The sequence below is a fragment of the Triplophysa dalaica genome, chromosome 2 (assembly GCF_015846415.1).
Source record: "Triplophysa dalaica isolate WHDGS20190420 chromosome 2, ASM1584641v1, whole genome shotgun sequence".
Taxonomy (NCBI): Eukaryota; Metazoa; Chordata; class Actinopteri; order Cypriniformes; family Nemacheilidae; genus Triplophysa; species Triplophysa dalaica.
Window position 1 is genome coordinate 13,012,719 of NC_079543.1, and position 20,181 is coordinate 13,032,899.

General features: G+C 37.4%; 1 protein-coding gene across 6 annotated transcripts in view; it reads left to right on the plus strand.

The window, feature by feature from the left end:
* The window catches only part of lmo7b (LIM domain 7b), a 31,134-nt gene extending 18,219 nt beyond the window's left edge, over window positions 1–12,915 (plus strand). For 2 of the 6 annotated variants that reach the window (XM_056738021.1, XM_056738031.1), the window contains 16 exons: window positions 716–967; window positions 2,225–2,339; window positions 4,078–4,239; window positions 4,666–4,835; window positions 4,987–5,050; window positions 6,390–6,415; window positions 6,530–6,637; window positions 6,890–6,979; window positions 7,240–7,457; window positions 7,710–7,754; window positions 8,264–8,319; window positions 8,423–8,588; window positions 9,066–9,293; window positions 9,904–10,012; window positions 12,147–12,252; window positions 12,495–12,915. In XM_056738021.1, the coding sequence (XP_056593999.1) occupies window positions 716–967; window positions 2,225–2,339; window positions 4,078–4,239; window positions 4,666–4,835; window positions 4,987–5,050; window positions 6,390–6,415; window positions 6,530–6,637; window positions 6,890–6,979; window positions 7,240–7,457; window positions 7,710–7,754; window positions 8,264–8,319; window positions 8,423–8,588; window positions 9,066–9,293; window positions 9,904–10,012; window positions 12,147–12,252; window positions 12,495–12,517 (1,938 nt within the window). In that variant the 3' untranslated portion in view covers window positions 12,518–12,915. Of the gene's footprint in view, window positions 1–715; window positions 968–2,224; window positions 2,340–4,077; window positions 4,240–4,665; window positions 4,836–4,986; window positions 5,051–6,389; window positions 6,416–6,529; window positions 6,638–6,889; window positions 6,980–7,239; window positions 7,458–7,709; window positions 7,755–8,263; window positions 8,320–8,422; window positions 8,589–9,065; window positions 9,294–9,903; window positions 10,013–12,146; window positions 12,253–12,494 lie in introns of those variants that run through there. The other 4 variants (XM_056738048.1, XM_056738056.1, XM_056738040.1 and 1 more) reach the window with 4 other exon arrangements.
* Window positions 12,916–20,181: the final 7,266 nt, after the last annotated feature.

Consider the following 20,181-nt stretch of genomic DNA (forward strand, 5'->3'; position numbering starts at 1 on the left):
AACAGGAAAGTCACATGGATTTTAATTGATGAGGGATTTTTTAATTTTTGGGGGGGAGAACTATAATTGTAATTGTGCCTGTTTCATACATAGAAGTTTTGACCTTTGAACTTACAAAGAGGTTTGCTTAAAGTGTGATGTGCTGGTGCTCATTTATTTACAGTAACATAACTGAGTTATAAAAGTGCCTAATTGTTATCGTAAATGGCTAAATTTTATACGGTAAATGGTTAGTCTTTCTCTCTCTTTTTTCTCATTCTCTCTCTCTCTCTCTCTCTCTCTCTCTCTCTCTCTATATTTGTGCAGTGTTCAGTGTGTGAAGTTTAGTATTACTCCTCGTCACCAGATAATCTTGCGGCAGGTTGATTAATAATGGATCAAGCTACTACTATCGCACACGTGAAACCCAAGCTACAGTTATGCTCTATGTGTGCTGTATGCGAGCTTCTCAAGCATGGACAGCGTTTATTAGTAACATTATTTGCCTTCATTGTGTATCTTATTGGAGTCCCAAAACATTTGCGGTTAATGTTTGCAAGGATTTTCAAAGTGACTGTATAGTAGAGCTAGCTTTTTACTTTAATTTTGTGGGGCAGGGAAAACGACACATAAACTGTACATGCATGGATGTGTAAACACACAGTAAGGATACTGCCAATTTTGTAAAGTTTGTGCGATACTAATTTAATGTGTAATTTTTTTTGTGTTTTTACAGCTGGATGACTCTCATAAAGGTCTGATTAATGGGCAGAGAGATCACATCCCCTCCTCCCTCAGCAGCCATGAAAAGGTCAAGACCTCCGCTGACACGGGCTACTCTCGTTCAAGCACTCATCCAATCAGCGAGACGAGAGATGGAAGATCTTCAGCACCTCCCATTCAGTCATTTTTCACTAAAGTGACCATGGCACCGTCTATTAAACAGCCATCCTCCCCTGCTGTCATCTCAGAAATCGGTACAGTTAAGGTACAGTAGGCTGCTTGACATTATCGCTTTATGTCTGGAATACACTAACCCAGAAAACCTTTTTAGGCGGTCCAGTCTGTATTTTTATGGGGGATCTATTGACAGAAATGCAGTATAATATACAAAACTATGTCATCAGAAGGGTATAAAGACCATACATAATGAAGTGTTTAGTTTTATATCTTAGAATGAACTATTTCTATCTAAAAACACAACTGGTCTCCTTGAATGGAATTCGCCATGTTGTTTCTACAGTAGCCCTTAACTGCCAAACTGTTCTACATAGCGCTTTTTGTAAATACGTTTTTCTTCGGCAAAAAAGTGAAAATGTGACCGCATCTTAGCTCTGTGTCATCCACCGTAGTGCTCCAAAGGGGAAGCGGGGGGGGGGGGTGGTTGAGGAAGCCGTCAGTTGCAATCTGTAACCTCAACACTAGATGCCACTACATTTCCTTAAAGACCTTAAAGATTGACAGTTTTGTGTCACACGCTGTGTCCCAATTCAGGGCTGCTTGCTTCGAAGGCTATATTTCAAGACTGTTTGCGTCACGTTAGCTCGACTGAAGGCTGTCCCATCTCGAAGGCTGCTTCACAGGCAACATCAAAATGCGACCTTGTTTCCGCGGGCTGACAAGGCTACAACGAATGGATCCTTAACAGCCTCGCCTATCCCGAAATTCATTGTGCACCTGTAATGGCTGCGTATTGTTAAATATACAGTATATTCAACTTTAGCAAAACAAAAGTATGTTATTTGCAGAAAACTGTTCCTGTCTGTGTTTTTATATTATACACGATGTTGTTCATTCATATTATTAATGCATGAATGTGTTTTACATATGTACATTTCTAAGGATGGTTAATTAAAAAAAAACTGCTGTTTTAATCTACATAAACGCGTAATATTCTCTATAATAAAATAAAAATGTTTAGGTTCCGTGTCTGTTTGAAAAAGTCAGATATGTCTCTGCTGTGTCCCGCTGCTGTCACCACGTGACAGGAGCAGCAGGAGACGTAACTTGTAAATCCTGCATAAGGGTAGACTGTCTCATTTCGGTTCGCTTTGTGGACTAAGGGGGTGGGTGCTTTGAAGACCTCATTTCCTTTGAATTGGGACACAGCTAGTGTGTGTAAATATGTTGGTGGACTGTTTTTATCGTACTGACACAAGCATCTTCCTTGATTTCCTTAGGAAACAGTTGTCATGGGATCCTCAGGTGTAATCTCTCTCTCTCTCTCTCTCTCTCTCTCTCTCAGGTGGGTCAAAGTGAAATGCGAGTCTGCCTGAATCAGAAACCAAACAGTGGGCGAGACTTCGGATTCAAGGCTCACTGGGACTCAACTGGTGCCCGTGTCAATTTTGTCCAAGCAGGTAAGACTCTGAATTCACTATTGTTTTTACATTCAAACTTAAAAGATTGAATTGCACTTTGTACGGTGTGAGAGCCACTTAGGAATGAAGTGAATGTGTAAATTCTCTATTTTGAAAGACTGTTAGGATTTTGTCATTTGAAAGGCTTTGTTTGTTTGCTTTGGGAATGTGTGATATATTATACTGCGTTCTTTGCATACTTGTTCCGAAGGTTAATAGCTTTTTATTTCTGTGCATTTCGGTGACGTTTTTTTTTAAGTCTGATTTTGTGAGTGTTCTGCTATGTACACTTGCGTTTAGGATTGATATGCCATTCTGATGTGAGACAGAGATGAATGATTTATAGAGAACGGTGAAGGTGTTTCTTACTGTGCATTAGTCTGATGGGTTAAAATGAGGAAAAAAAAGAGTAGTCTTATGTGTGACATCCTGAGCTATAATATATTCCCATGAATGAAAGGATCTCAAGTATTCATTTGTGATCTGTGTGCATGAAAAAGGGGTCAAGGTAGCCGTGCATGCAGGTAAATACAATATAAAGCGTCCTGCATCATATCAGCTTTCATCTTTAGACGGAGTGGGCTTGACTCCTTGGATCTTTTAATCATACGAACAGTATCATGTTAAGTTATTAGACAGCCTGAGTAAGAAGGTTGAGCTCCTCTCCAAGAATTCCATTACTACTTTACATGTTGTAGCCTGATAAAATAAACATAAACCTATACCTCTTTTATTACCTGTAATAGCTTTGTTATCATTTTAGAGTTTTTCTAAACGGAGAGGTCGAGTCATTTTTTATTTCTAACCGCCGGCAGCTTAACAGAAATTCATACTATCGCGACTTTTACACTACTGCATTTTCTTTCAAATAAGGGCAGCACCTTCTTTTTTGAAGATTTGATTATTTTTCAAACTAGAAATGGTGTCAGTTTTCGAGATTAAAACTCACCAGGCTTAACTGTAGCAAAATGTATGCGATTTAAACCGAAAGCACAGTTATGTAAACGCTGTAATGTAAGAATTCACGACTGTGGTGTCCCTGTTTGCATCTGATGTTTTGCAGCAGTCTCAGTGGCTTTGTGTCCATACAATGGAAGTAAATGAGGGCCAATGTTGTTTGGATACAGACGTACTTCAAAATATATATTTTCCTACAAAAATCATACAAGTTTTGAGTGATACGAGGATGAATAAATGATAATAAAAATGAAGAAGAACAGAATTCTTCTGTTTTTTGCATGTAGTTTTACAAATTAACAGTTTGTCTTGGCACTTCTCTTGTTGTCCCTGTAGAATGAATTGATTTGATGTACTGCTTTTGTATGCATCTCCTTTATTAAATGCTTTAATAATGTAAGTGTAAACAGTGTATAGATTATTAGCCAGGCAATGTTTAAGAAAAAAATATAGAATGGAGTTTCAATGCATGCATGTGTCTCTTAATCAATGTCTTATCAGTTCAGGTCTGGCAGTAAATGTAACTATTTTCACTCAAAAACTTGGTATAAAGGAACAGTCACCCAAAAATGAAACTTCTGTTCCAATCCAAACCTGTATAAATGTCTTTGTTCTGCCAAACACAAAGGAAGATATTCGAAAGAATGTCTGTAACCATACCGATCTCATAAAGAAATCTACACAGGTTTGGAACAAGCTGAGGATGAGTAAATTATGACATTTTTGGGTGAACTATCCCTTTAAAGTCACATCATTGGCATTCTTTCACCCCAACACACAGGAAGCCCAGCGGAGTTGTGTTGTCTGCAGATGGGTGATGAGATTTTGAAACTTGGTGGCTGCAGGGTGTCTGAAATGAACTATGAACAGTTTAAGGGCAGTATGGACAAAGCACAGCAAAATGGCGCTTTACTGATGGACATCAGACGTCATGGTCAGAATGGTGAGAGTGTGAAACCTACGTACTTGTGTTTTTTAACACCTAGTTTTGTAAGTCTTAGCTTGATATTGAGCTATTCTAAAAATCAGACAAAGGATAATTATGATGCTTTTTCTTTTGCTTTTCTGTCACTGTGGGAAGGTGGTCTGTCTGTCTGTCTGTGTGTCAGTCTGACTTTCTGTTGTGAGCAGTCAGTGAATGGCCAACTGATGCACTTGTCTCTACTGCACCTATAATCTTTGCTTTACTGTCATCAAATAAACTTAAATAAACATGCAACCTTTAATATAAATAATGCACACAAAAATGTAATCCACGGTTGGATTTTCCATTGGATAGACATATTGCACAAATACAAATGCTAACAAGTGCAATAACGTGCAAAATAGCATCTTTAAGTTGCTAATGTATGTTTTGGGTGCTGGACAGACTGGGGCAGTGGCCCTCCTTCCCTCCCGTACAAGAGCCATAAGACCATCAATTTGACCAGTTCCAATTCAACACTTGTAGGGCAGCCCGAGCACATTGTCTCTCTAACCAGTTCAAACTCACCTGTAGAGACTGCAGGAAAGATGCAGGTCAATGGACAGCATGCTAATGTGAGTGATGAAGTGTGATGAAAGATGACATTTTTAATCATTGATCACCGTTTTTCAATTTATCACCGTTTTGTAATCCATATGTTTATATGTAATTGTTTATTGCTACGTTATTTCCTTTCCTTACATTTATTTTTTACTTTTTTACCAGGGACTTCTATCTAAAATGGTGAATGGAAGTCTTCAGAATACGTCTGTTTCTGCACAAAACAAAGGTAAGCACTAAAATGCACTTACTGTATATATTCAAAGTTATTATAAATATTCGTTAGTAAATATTTCTCAGCAATTAAGAGCTGTGAGTGGATTTTAAGACCATTGTTAATATGTATTTGTGCTTAGTAGATGACTTGCAAAATGTAAACAAAGCTTTTATCATACTAGGACAAACAAAGATAAAATGCTTTTGTTTATTTACACTTTTAGATCTGCCTAATTTTACATTAATGTTTACTTGCATAAATCAAATGTATTGAGTCGGTACTCTCTGATACTAAGACTCAGCATATCAACTATTCACCATCAGTGTGTTTGACCTTGACATCCGAAGTTGTATATAGTATAACATGCTAGTTATTTTGTTTCATGTTGTTTTGTTTTCTCTCTACCTGCGTGTAGACTATGAACACATATCTTTGAAAAATCATAGAAGGAAGTTAGAATTTTTCATGCAAAAAGGTAACACGTTAATAAATTCAGCCGGGGACACTGAGGTTGCTTCCCAATAAGTCCTTTCTAGTATCTGCCTGTAGTGCTAAATCTAACGCTCTGTCCTTCAGGTGGCACCGTTAGCTCCTGGGTCTATCTCTGTGGTAAATGAACAATCTGCTCTCTGTGTGCTGTGATACACTGTAATTCCTTTGAGATATCCATGCTGAAAAAAGAGTGTACAGTGATTTTCTAAATTTAGCTGGTTAAGCAGGTCTTCCGATCTTCTTTTGAAGATATTCAGTGCTAGTGGTTAGCTTCACCCTTTAGGTTTTCCAGCTCATCTCCTAAAAAGGCCAAAACCCAACTTAAACATTATCCTGGTCCACTTAAGTGGTATAGACAGGGTGGGCAACTGACTAACCACCAGACTAGCTAGCTTGAGCTGTTTTTTCAGCATATGAAGTGTTTGTCTCCTTTGGTTTGTTTCTGATATGAACCTTGAATTAAGTTCTTATATTTTTGCAGCACAGTTATTAGAAAGCTCCTTCAGCTGGTAAATTGCAGTTCTTTCTTTTTCAAACTAGAAGTTCCTGATCATTTTGTGCTGGTCTACCTATTTACACAGGGATTTTATTCATTTGAAATGCTTTTTATATTCTCAACCTGTTTGTCCCTTTGTCCTCTGTATTGTTTAAAGCCTGCATACCAGCATGTGAGTGTGAATTGGCTGTGTGTTCATTTGATCATGGTGACTTCGGTTACAGCTTCATGTCATATGAGCAGGGTGGGCGTGTGAAAGATCCACAGCAGCATAGGTCAACAGGTTACAAGCTTTGGGAAACTGAGTGTTATGTGGGCATTATTGCAATGAATAATTTTTGTGTCCAATTTGATATTTACTAGGAGGCTCCGAGTCTGCCATATCTGATGTAAGTAACCACTGTCACACAAAATATGTTTGTAAGGTATAGTCAATCCCTAACACGTAAGATGATAAACTATTTAAATGTTTACTTCTGTTGTGATGAAATTTTCGTATATAGCTGCAGGTTCCATCCATCAGTGCCGCCTCATCTCGCTGGTCATGGGATCATGAGGAGGAGAGGAGGAGGCAGGAAAAATGGCAGATGGAGCAAGAGCGCCTCCTGCAGGTACCATAATTAAGCACAGAGGCTTTTCTTTAGGAGGCTTTCCTAGAATGCTGTTTTTTTAATGCTGGTCCCCCCAATTCAGCACCTCTGTTTTAATGTTTTAGTTTGTTACCAGCTACACACACCCGAATTGTGGGTGTGCAATAAGGGATATAAACAGTGTCTGTGAACGACAGGACTATGATTAGGAAACCATAGCAATGTGTGGAATGCGCTTGGTTGTGTAATGTACTGTACATGTTGGCATTTTAGGAGAAGTACAGACGAGATCAGGAGAAGTTGGAGGAAGAGTGGAGAAAAGCTCAGCAGGAGGTCTATGGAGAGGATCTTGGTGCTCCTGAGGTCAGAGGCGTATCATAACTTAAACTTAAACCTTCCTTGCTTTTCCTCCCTCAACCTCAGACTTGATTCTATTCACTCTTTTTTTCATTGAAAACCCCTTTAAGTAAAAGTGTATTTTTTTTAATACTTAATATTTTAGTGAGGTACTTGTATTACATAATGCACAGTGACACACAATAATTATTTTGTCTTAGCATTTAGCCTTTTATATACTAACTAATATAAAAACATTTCATCTGCTTTTCTCCTGTTTGAATCAGGAGCAAAAATGCCCTGATGTGCTGTCCAATAGAAATGCCACGCCTTATGCTCCACTTCCCCTCTTCAACAAATCCAGTGCTTCCACTTCAGTCACATCCAATCATAATGAAGACAAAGTGGAGATGGCACAAAACAGACTGGGCAATGTGCAAATAGCAGCAGCACATAACTCACAGAAGGCAGAGGTGGAATGTGATTCAACCTCAAAGAGTCATGGGTATGAAATATGCCAATACAAGTTGAACATTTATTTTTTTGAGTAATAAGCTATTTCATGCTGTCAATGCAAGAATTGACTATTTGCAATTTTTCACAAAAGTTATTTTCAGTATCTGGTCTGAAATTTGAATGGAGTAATCTAACATTGTGTGCAGTGTGGGATTTTATATGTTGCTTGCTTGCTGATGCTTGGGTCATTGTTTGTGTGTCTGTGTGTGCTGCTTCTGTTTTGTACTCTGTCCTGCTTCAGGTCAGAGGAGTCCTATTGGTTTGCCAAACTTGCGGTTTCAGACAGGTTAGTATGCCTTTGGAGTTTATAGTCGTGTTTGTTTGTCTTTGACTTTGGCGACTTAATGGCTTTTGTGACTTGTGGGCAGTGCTCGCTCTGTGCTCAATGCCTTAAATGCATAGTATGTGTACTTTTCTATCCAGTTTAATAGACAACTTGGAAAACCCTAATAAAGGTCTTGACTGTGTTTCCTATTCAAAGTTTGGATGAGACAAAGCAAAGAGCTCATCCCTTTAATAAAAAGCAGCCAAGGAACCTTTTTACATCACCGCCTGCCCTGGTGGGGTTGGGAGGAGTTCTGGAGCTGATACAAGCTATATTGACCCAAGCCTGTGGTTTTGTCTGCTAACAAATTCAAACATGCATTACTTTCTTCTGTTGTCTATCACAGGCCATTAACCATTTTTAATTGCTAGTCAGTGTCAAGTTTTTTTTTGGAAAAGACCAGTTTGTCTTTTATGTTAAAAGACTGTGCCGTTATGTTAATCGCTATGAAATTATTTACTTTTTCATAGGACCAAGTCTAAATCAACCCCCATTCTCGATGACTTTCACAAACATGATGCAAAAGGTCTGATTTCTTATTCGTCTCATGTGAGCATCATGTGTTGACCTGCTGGGCACCAAATGTCTTATTTGTTGTCATTGGTTCACTGTTCTTTCTTTGTCTGCAGGGGGCAGTAAAATGAAGGGCCACGTGTCACAAGTAGAACAGGAACGTCTGCAGATCTTGGAGGAGATGAGGAAGAGGACTCAGTTGCTCACAGATTGCAGTTGGATACGCCAGCGCAGTACCAATGTTAACAAAGAGCCCGTCAGCGTGGGAACATCAGTCAGCAGGTGCTTTTGATTAAACTGGTCACACTTCATTATAGGGGGCAATTTTCTCCGTTAACAAGCCATTAACTACGACTTTTCCCCAATAAACTCTCTATTTGTTGCTTGTTAATCATTGTTTTTAATCATTGTTTTTAATCATTGTTTTTAATCATTGTTAATCACAAGTTTGTAAGGTAGTTGTTAGGTTTAGGTATTGGGTAAGATTAGGGATGTAGAAATAGTATGCAGAGTATGTGCTTTATAAGTATTAATAAACAGACAATATGTCAATAATAAGCATGCTAATAACAACTAGTTAATAGTGAGAATTGCCCAGTTTGCTATACATGTATGTCACTATTATATACCATTTAACCAGTACAATTCATACTTATTTCAACCAATGCTGTTCAATGCATTTTGTGTTTAAAAAAAAAACGCATTTATTTGGGGTGAGCTTTTTGGTTTAATATTCCACAATTTGCCCCACCGTCACAGATATGAGTCTCTGGAAAACCTCCACACAAGCCTCAACTCAACCCAGAAGCCCTACATTTCGAGCAGACCTCACTCTGCATTGGGCAACACTGGAATTTATAGGAGTGGACGTAGCAGCCTGGGACCTGGTTCAGCTATCTTCTCCACTGGGTTTAAACAGAGCTCCTGGTCTGTATCCAGCTCTTCTTTCCCAACTGAGCCCAACCCAAACTCACACCAACATGGCAGGTACGGATTTGTCATGGCCTATGATTAAGTGCAGTCCAGACCTATCCCTTTGTGCTATCAAAGTAAAACCTATGGTTGTCTATCTGTAAATGTATAACAAACACCATCCAGATTAAATATGTGCTGCTCTTTTCTCTTAAAAAGAATCTCACTGTACCAGATCTAAAATCCCAGGTATTTAAGCAAGACTACATTCAGAATAGAATGCTATATAATTGTTCTTTTTACTGTGAAGTATAAGCTGTATGTTGAATATTTTAATTAGTATGACAATTAATATTGCTTGATTTGCATTTTATAATTTGCATATCAATAAAGTATTGCCTGTTAAATTGTCCTATCATATAAGGAGAATAGAAAATGATGCGTTTGTGATAATTGCAGTTCATTTTTGCCAAATTTTCCTTTTAAGCGCTCCCAATATCTATGCACATTATTCATTCTGCATATAGCAAAGAAATAAATATTGTACTATCCAATTCTGAACACAACCTATGGTCAAGATCTGTACTCTCGTGTCCAACATCAACCATGGAAATCATGGACAAGGCAGAGCTATGCTTTCCTCTGTCTGACTTTGAACTCTGACACTGGCATGTGGTGCCTGTAGGCTGGTCAGTGGCAGGCGGATGTGCTCGAGGTGCGAGCAGCCTCTGGGAAAGGGAGCCGCCATGGTCATCGACTCCCTGGAGCTCTGCTTTCACATTGGTTGCTTCAAGGTGAGACTAAAGGTCACCTTAAATAAAACCCAGCGGCCCTCTGTGGAACTGTTCACCTGGCTTGGGTTTTAAATCACCGTCAGTTGGGAAAACAAGAAGGCAATAACAATCTAACATGTAATTCTTTCTGTTTGTGTAGGCATTTAGAATACAAGCAGAAATTACAAGCAAAACATTGTTTGATTTCAACCAGCTAATAAAGGTCCCCAGGATTACTTGTGTTTTACAGACTCAAGTGTCAACGGGTGTTTCATAAGGGCTGGAGCTGAACACTGTAGGATAGTGGCCTCCAAGCACACGATTGAACGTGCCAGATCTGAAACAAGAAATTAACACCCATTAATTGCAGTGGTTGGAGAGGCGGAGCCAAGGGTGGGCCTGAGCAGGCCTAGGCCCACCCAGATTGACAGCTGGCCCACCTAGTCAGAGCCAAGAAAATTATTTGTAACATTATTTTAAATATTTTATTTTTATTTTTTAACCTTAATTCTGAATTTGAATTGTACAAATTAAATAAAAACATTTTAATTGTTTGTTTATAAATAATAATATCCATCCTATTATTATGAATGTCCTCACGTGACGTCAGTTCCGTTACAGCTGATGCCGTACATTTGTAGAGCGACATTTAGTGATTTGCAATTGACGCAACAAAGGGACAGAACACCAGTCCATGCCAATTATTCCGGCCCACCCACAATATTTCAGGCCCATCTATCATCTACTTTCTGGTTGTTGGTTCCAGTAGTGTTTTTAATCGTTTTTGCTTTAGTTACCCCCATAGTCCTGCAATATCGGCTGGCAACTTTTAACTACTTTATGACGTGGCAAATTTGTATGAATCTCATTTGTACTTTAGTAATTTAGTGAAATCTGCTTTTAACCCAGTTAGGTTTAAGAGTAGGGCTTCATTCTTGCGTTTTCATTGTATCGTATGCTTTTTTTTGTCAAAATTCCACCTCGTAAAATAGTATATATTATTTCTTAAATTAAGCGTGCACAGCCCTGTTTGTTCCTCTTCATTTAAACCAAATAAAAAAACGAGCTAAAAATAAATATGTATTGGAAATACTAATATTAATAAATTAGTGTTCCTGCTAAGACTACTACTACTTATATAAATAAAAGCATAAGTATTAATATATTAGTATATAACTTTAATATCACCCCCCCATTGACTCCCATAGTATTTATTTTCCCTACTATGGCAGTAAATGGGGGATGAGATCTGTTTGGTAACTGACATTCTTCCAAATATCTTCCTTTGTGTTCAGTAGAACACATCTATTTACTCACTCTCAGGTTGTTCCAAACCTGTATAGATGATGACGACAGAATTTAAATTTCCGGGTGACCTATCCCTTTAATAAAGAAATAGGTAATGTGTATTAGCCTTATCGAGTAACTTCAGCTAAATTTACTGTATACACACTGTACAATGTTGCTAACTACAGTTAAAAGGACTGTTGATCATTACTAAGAAATAGATTGTTTTGTTTTTATTATTTTGATTGACCCGATACTTTTAAGTTTTTTTTTTCTGTTAGTTGAAACTCAAAAACTAAGAAACCTCTGAAACCTGCAATCCCGAAGGTTCGCCTGATTGGGAATCACTGCTGTTGATTTAGAAAATGTTAGATTTAGAAATTCTAAATGTAAATTGTAATCTAAGTCAAGTTCTGCCTGTATTCTAATTGCCTCATTGCTAATACACTCCAAGGCAAACACTTTCTTGCTACCCCAAGCGCAGCCTATAAAAGGCTCGCCTGACCTGTCAATCACCCTGCCAGTCACTGATCACACAGACTTTACCATCACCCTCTCTTTGCTTAGATCTTTGGTGTTGTCTTTTAATAAAGCTTGTTCTTTTAGATTTCCGTGGTGATGACTGCTTTGTTGCAGTTCTTGGTAACTACGGTATAGCTGCTTGTTTGGCATAGAACATCGACGTCACTCTTTTACCAACCTTCACTTACAGAATCATCCTTTTATAAGCCATGGTGGAGGATCTGTTCATAAAGACCTGAAATCTATGAGTTTTCATATTATGAAAATAATTTTGTCTCCACTGGGATCGTCTATTCTCTAGTGCTTCATAAAGAATCAGCTGATTGATTTCTGATTGGTGTTGCAGTGTGTCAGCTGTAGGACTAACCTTGGGACGGGTCCAGAGTCCGGAGCTCAGGTCAGAGTCAGACACGGACAGCTCTACTGTCACAGCTGCTACAGCAGACTTCGAGGTAAGCAAGAATCGTCATGCCATACAAACAATAATGAAAAAAACAATAATGATCCTGGATACTGATTTAATTGAACTGAATTGAGTCGTATTGAAAGTCTTCCTAATACTTTATTACTCATTGATAGAGTGCAATTGTTTCCCATGACCCTTAGATTGATTTTCAAAAACCATTTGTGTTTAAGAATGTAGGACTCTAATCTTGATCTACTAACTGAAATTCTACACTTTTTTTTAACTCAGTCCGCTCCACCATCTCCAAGTGACCAGAATGCATTGAAGTAGATCGAAGAGGAATGTACCTCCGAAAATGCCTCGGGAATCATAACTATGAGCACAACTTCATGCACTGCTTGTCTTTCAGTAAGACTTAGACAATCAATACGTTTTCCACCTCACATTCCTTTCAATGTTCTCACAGTGTGTCTGCTCCTTAGTGAGAAGTTAGAACATGTATTGATAAGTGATTCTGAACAGCTGTGCATTCCGTGTTGCACTACTGACAAGTAATCGCGTGTCTGGATGTGTCTGAAGATTCCTAAGGTTTTGCATGTTCTTTTTTGACGTCATTCCTTGCTAAGAACTCTTTCAGGTTTGGCATAAATTATATTATTTCATTTCTTTAAAGATTTATCATATTTAATAAATGTTCAAGCACATTTTACTATGCAGTCAATCTCTTTTTTCCCCACACGGGTTTAAAGTGCATTGTTGGTGGTAGTTGGGCTTTCATTATTCTGTAAATTAAGAGACTGAGACTATAGGTTCAAACCCCAGGCCAAACGAAAGAAATGTGGTCTGTCATTCATTATTCCAGTAGGTGGCGCTCTAGGCATAAACAGCATATTGGTGTGCTTTTCAAAAACTGACCATCAGATGTCCCACACATAGAGGTCCAATAAAAACTAATATACTGGAATGGGTATATTCAGATTTCTCTGTTGGATATATCTGCACTTGGAATGGCTCTCAGCTCCATATCTGATATAAACAAGTTGTATCATGTTTTGCCATTTTAAAATAAAGTTGGGTTTTAAATGGTATAAGATATTCAAGCTGGAGTTTGCCGAGGCACAAAACCCTTTTTATTTTTAAAACCAGCATGTACATCATTATCTCTTTAAACTCTGAAACGGATACATACTTCATGCCTAATTGGGTAATTTTAAGATGGCCATGTAACATCACCAGACTTTTCTGTCTTCCTGTCATTATCTCTGTCCTCAGTCTGAAAGGTCTCATCTTCATTTCTACCACCGCAGCCTCATTTTCAATGGCTCTCTGGGACAGACGTGCCTGGATTATTTTAATTACCCTGTAGACTCCATGCACACGAGTGTTGGCATAATAATAGCTACCCGCTTCCCTTTTAGTTCAGCATTTCCTGCTTTTCTTTCGAAGCAAGTTACCAAGCGGCTTACACTTGGAAAGCGGTTTGCCTTTAAACTCATTTAAAAAACTCAATCGACAGTAAAAAGATGCTCTTTGACACTGCCCTTCCGTCCGTCTCTGTTCATGCAGAATTCTCTTCCCTCAGCAGCCCGTTCTTCCCAGAATTGTTATGGAAGTCGTGACCTTAGCGTGCTAGCCGCAAGGGTTCACATCAACCATGAAGCGCAGCATTGCGTAGATGCGTGCATCAGAGTGTCAGATGTGTTTTTTGCCCATAGTTGTTTGGCAGTGAATCTCAATTCGTGCTATCGGAGATCTGGATCGGATGACTGTGAACATCAGAATACCTTTGAGAAACCAGTGGACAGTTGGGAGCATTCTGACTCAAAAAACACTGAAATTGTAGTTTGTATGAGGGAATATAAAACCTGGGTCAGATAGTACTACAAAACGGTGTCACTTAAATTGAATATGTCCAATATAAGTCCAGGCAGTTTGTTTTTGTGTTTTGTCCATAAGCGACTTAAGCCTAACTATTTATGTCCATGTAAACTGACCTATTTTATGTCTGGTGTTTTTACTTTTATGCATGTTGACATGCATTAGTTTCAGTTTATTTTTTTACTGTTCCCTTAAGCTAGTGGCACATTCCCTATTTTACGGGCACTTTTGTACTTCTCTGTATGTCAGTGGACTGAGTTTAGTTTGAACTTATTTAGCTTGTTCTTTATCGTACTGGCAGAACTAGGGCAGTCTCTTGAAGGCCCTAAAGCAGTGTAACTGTTCCCAGCCAAAAGTAGAATGTTTTGTTTTTCCTTGCGAAGCATATCTACAAACAACGTGGCTTGGGTGAGCCTGGGAACAGATTTTCGGAAAATTCAGGCTGGTTTGGAAAATACCGTCAATGCATGTTGTGGTCTTGCCGCATATCCTATAGATAACATCATTTAAACTATCTATTATAGGAAAGTCTGAATCCACATATAATTGTAGATTATAGGTTTCACAGAGCCGTTGAAACGGTCGCAGTGGGAAGTGAATGAAAAGCAAAACCTCATTGGTCTTGCAACACGCATCCTGTTTCTGTTCTTGAGTATTTCTGGAGATCTGTGTAAATATTAAGTAAACAGCATTGGCAGTATGGAAATCATAAAACGTGTATTCTAAATCTTAAAGAGCTGAACAAAAGTTCCCATGGGAAATGAAAGGACACACGGGACAATCAATGCTTAGACTAAACAAGAGTTATAATAGTGAACGTTTTTGGACATGTAGACCCTGTACAATAGTAATATCTCATTGAAGCTATTCTGTTAGAGACACTGACAAAAGCGGGATGCATATAGACATTTTCATTGAAAACACGCGCCTGGCTCATTTAATTTACCAATGTTTTTAAGGTTTTGTTGTGTATGTATTTGCTTATTATATTGTAGCTTGCTATTCGTTTCCATTAGGATTGTGCTTGTAGGTCTTCTACAGGTGGTTCAACACATGTTTTCATATCATTGCCTTTTTAGTCAAATAAGATAAATATAAGACGTGTAGCAGATGGTCATATTAAGTGTAAAGTAATTTAGCTGCATGCGTTATACTTTACATCCACATTCAAAACCTCATCCTGTCATTATTTACCTATAATGTCAAATCCAGATTTCCTGAATCGGACGTTGTGGATGTGCCAGTTAGAGGTAAAATGAATGTCAAGATTTTTAATGAATAAGGAATTAAATTTGGTTGTTCCTCACATAAATTTGTCACTTCAAAAGATCATACAGCACAACAGCCACATGGAGCACTTTTTGTCTTATGTTTTTGGTTTGGAGTGGTTGGTTATTGAAAGTCTCAGATTTCAAAAAATATTTTTAAATCACCTTTTATTTTTAAGAAGAAAGTTACACTCATTTGGAGTGACAAATCTCCAATCGCTTTAATCTATGTACAGCTGGTCTTTGTATATTCTTCATTAAAGGGATACTCCACCCATGATGTAAATTTGTCATTAACAACACACCACAACCCCCCCCCCCAAGGTGTTCTTAAATGTATTCATTTACTTTCCTGATGAACACAAATAAATATATTTGGAAGAATGTTAGCAACAGACATTTCTGGACCGTCATTGGCCACAATAGTGGTCAAACTTTTTTATGTAAAAGGTGCCCCACAACTAATTTCTTAAATTTGTCAAAATATCTAAATTTGTGATCAACAGAAGAAAACAAAGATATTTGGAAGAATGTTGACATTTCTGGGACATCATTGACTACCTTTTTTGGTTTGTATTCTTCCGTTGATCACAAATTTTGATTTTTTTTGACAAATTTAGGAAATCCGTTATGGGGCACCTTTTACATTAAATGTTTTGACCACTATGGTGGTCAATGATGTCCCAGAAATGTCAACATTCTTCAGAAAAATTCTGTGTTCAATAGAACTGTACACAGGTTTGACACAACTTGATTTTCATTTTTGGGTGGAGTGTCACTTTAAGGAGAACTCCCCTTTCTGATCACGTTCAAGAATGCTTACATAACTATATTCTCAGTTGTGGGAGATCTATTTTGACACTTTAAATTTATTTTAACAGCTGTTGCATTTTTCAATTGATTTCTGCTATAAATGGTTTGAGCGGATATAGCGTTGCTCTGCAAAATGTTGAAATGAGATCTTCTAAATTGAGTCGGTTCATCAGCTCAAGAATGCTTTTGGGACAAGCCCTCGTTTTAATGTTAAATCCGTTGTGCACAGGAAGAAAGCAAAAGAAAATGAAGATGTTAGAATTAGAAAGAACATGAAATGTAGGACAACCAATGAAAAAATGAAAGTATGCAGTTTAAGGTGCAAAGAAAGACTGAATAATTGAGCTGTGTGTGTGTGTTAGCTTGTTTGGTTGAAACTTGCCATTTAATTTGCCATTGAACTCTCTGTAAGTCGCTTTGGATAAAAGCGTCTGCTAAATGGAAATGTAAATTTGCATTTGCATTCAGTAACCTTTTACTATTTTCTTGTGATCTTTGGATGAATTATTTGCGTTGTCTTCCTCATGGATATGCATTAAGGCTTTGCTACCCCTGCGTTCCGGCTAATTATGATTTGGGTAATTTATGGCCAAATATTAAGGATGGGAAGCATAACTAACACCCTGCACAACTAAGAGGAATAGCACCTGCAGCTTAAAAAAGTAACTGTATGAGTCCCATTCCGACTCAATATTTGCTTCATTATAGAATGACTGCATAAAAATGGAAAGCAGTCCAGCTGTCATTTCTTTACATTGACAGGTCTGCAGTGAATGTAGACCTTTTCCATTAAGTGTTTGATATATTTCTATCAAAAAATTAGCCACTGGAAGCTATTATAATGTGAAATATACAGCCGTGGAAAAAAAATTTACTACGCCAAGAAGTTTTTACGTTTTTCTGAATTTAGCATTATTTATATGTATGTGTATAAGTGTGAAGTATTAACAGCATTTCCCCCAAATTCCATTTTTTTTTATTTTTATTTGATTACATTTGCAGAAAATTTAAATGGGACAAACTGGTCAAAATAAAAAAAATGCACTATTTGCAGATAATACTGCAGAGAAGAAAAGTTCATATTGATCTTTAACCAACACAATAGAATTGTTTTCAGTTCAAAAATAAATATGATGTTTTTCCTCACACATTTCTGTTGGGTCACTTTGTCATGAGCTTTGTTTCTTTTGAAACTCAAAAGACTGAATTGGAATTGTCACAATACTTGCAAAACATTTGTATAAATCAACTTAAATTAAGATGCTCAATTACTGCCAAAGGCTTTACATATTATTATTTTACAACCTCATAAAAGCTGCATAACAAATGACCAAATTGTATTGGGTAAAGTTCAAGAATGCGGCAAGATATTGAATAATAATAAAAAGACATATCAAGTCTTTACTTTTTTTGGTGGTGTGTTGGTTTTGTTTGGTTGGTGGGGGTGCAGTACTTAAAGTAATTAAAATGCATAAAAATTATGTTGTGTGACGTTTTAATTTTAGGAAAATGCTATTTGAGATTACAGAATCACATTAAAGAACCAATTGAAAAAAGCAATAGAGGAATGGCTTGGGTGTATGTCAAACTGTATTAATCTTTGTGTGCATGGAAATATCTTGGCTGAGCCGGTTAAGTACCCTGCCATTTTGTAAATGTCACAAGTCAGCCTTACGGATCAGTGTGTTCTGTTGACCTGACATTGTTTTTCTCACTGGGTCACTGATATTTAGAAGTAGAGGGCAACTGCTTTCATTCACATTTGTTTTTCTCATTTACCGAACAATCTCTGTGCCTGATTGGAGAGCATCCTCCTACGCAGGGTTCATCATACACATTCATAGCGCACGCAGTGTCCGCAGTGCAGCAGTCAGACATTCGAACCCTCTCTCTGGTATCTTTAATTACTCATTTATTTTCTCTCATTGCTCTAAAAATGTCTCCGCTATCTTGATTGTAGAGGTGACTTTAAATAGAGCTGCACCGAGAATTCCATTAATGCGATGTGTTCCCCGCTTATCCGTTTAGAGCGAGAAAATAAGAGAATGCCAAGGGCTGAGGAATGAGATAACACTTGTTCAGCGGGTTTCATTAGAAGGAAATTTACTTGGGCTCAAGTCAAGCCATTGCAATTGGCTAGGTTACGTTTATTATTGAGATGAAAAGTGAAAAGAAGCTTAAAGCATACAAAATGTCATATGCCCAGAGGTGATGCAGTGCGGTCTCTTGTTCTTTGCCTATCTATGTCTTCTACTCCTTGCTTATATTAGGTTTACCTTAGACCTAGCCTTTGGTCAGATGACAAAAGTAATTATTTTTGTACACTGAACAATACACCTAAACAGAGTTAGGTCAGGCAGTGTAATTTTGTTTCCAATGGTTCATATTGCTTTCAATCTTGTCTACAGCCATTAAAGACAAATACAAGAGTGTTTATTGTGGGAGTCTGTTGATGTGCATATTGCTAATACACAGTCTCCTTAAAGAATTAGTTCACACAAATTTAAAAAAATCTGTCATCATTTACTCATCTTCAAGTCATTTTTAACTTGTATGACTTTGTTCTGCAGAACATAAAGCAAGATATTTAAAAGAAATGTTAGTAACCGAACAACTTCGCTACTCATTGACTTTCATTGGTTTTGTTTCCATACAATAGAGGTGAATGGGTGCTTGCGCTGTTCGATTACCAACTTTCTTCAAAATATCTTCTATGTTCTACAGAAAGAAAGTCATAGATTTGAAATGACAGGAGGGTGAGTAAATGATGACAGATTTTCAATTGTGTAAACTAGGCCTAATGTTTCGTCAGTGTATTTAATGCATCCCAAGAGGGTCACTTTCAAGGCAAAATGTTTCTGGTGTGCATAATAATTAAGTGCAATATTAATTATATCCTCCAGATAATACACTATTTTTATACAACTTTTGCTGTAAATAATAAAAAAATAGAAGTTGCCATTATGGATATGTTGGACCTCTTCTTCTCGACCTTATGGTTAGTCTTTTCATCGGTCTTTCTAACTTCTTTGTAAATTTTCAAGACATAAAAACAACTTGATCTTGTCTTGTCTCATCTCTATATTCTAACTGAAATGATGCAGACAAAGAAGGCTGTAATCAAGTGCAATGTGAAGTTTAATTAAATCCAAGTACAAGTAATCCACAGGGAAAGTAGAACACAGACAACACGGAACACAAAATAATCTAATAGGGAAAGAACAACAGACGGCCAACACCAGGAACACCGGGGTTTAAATAGACTGACTAATGAAGGAGATATTCCTCATTCTATTGTTATCATCAGAACAGTTGTATGGCTTTAATTGAAGGACCCCGTTTATACTGATCTGGTTATTTGAATATCTAATGTTAAAGAGTGCCTGGTCTGATTTGCCTCATGGCTAAAATGCTTTGAATTCTCAATCCAAAAAAGCATGCGTGAGTTCTGAGCATCTTATAATGAAACATCTACATTTAGATGTTTAGAGGTGGTAATTTTATATTAACATCCTTCTTAAAGCACTCTATAAGCTCAGTGTTAGACCTTTCATTGCGATTGTTAATATACAGCACATACAGTTGTGCTCAAAAGTTTACATATCCCTTGCAGAGTCGGGAAAAAGCTGAAACATTTGGAAAAATAATAGGATTTTTGAAAATTAAGGTTTATTTTTAATTTATCCATTTTCAGAGGTTTACACCCATCTGACTTTAAATGAATGGTGTTGACTTTTTTGGCAGCACTGAATGTTTCTATCTATTGTAATAGTTGTATATGACTCTCTTGATTGTCCTCAATGTAAAAAGATGAATCTCAACATCATACAGTTACTTCTGGACATGAGTGAAATATCCAGAAATGCTGAAAAAGCAAAGATTGTGGAGGACCTGGGTGATTGTTTTGAAGATCATTGGACAGTCTAATGACTCATGACAAACAAATACAAATAACTGTGACTAAAAATAAAATCTTTCATTGATTGTTTAGGTAACATCATACAGTATTTAGAATC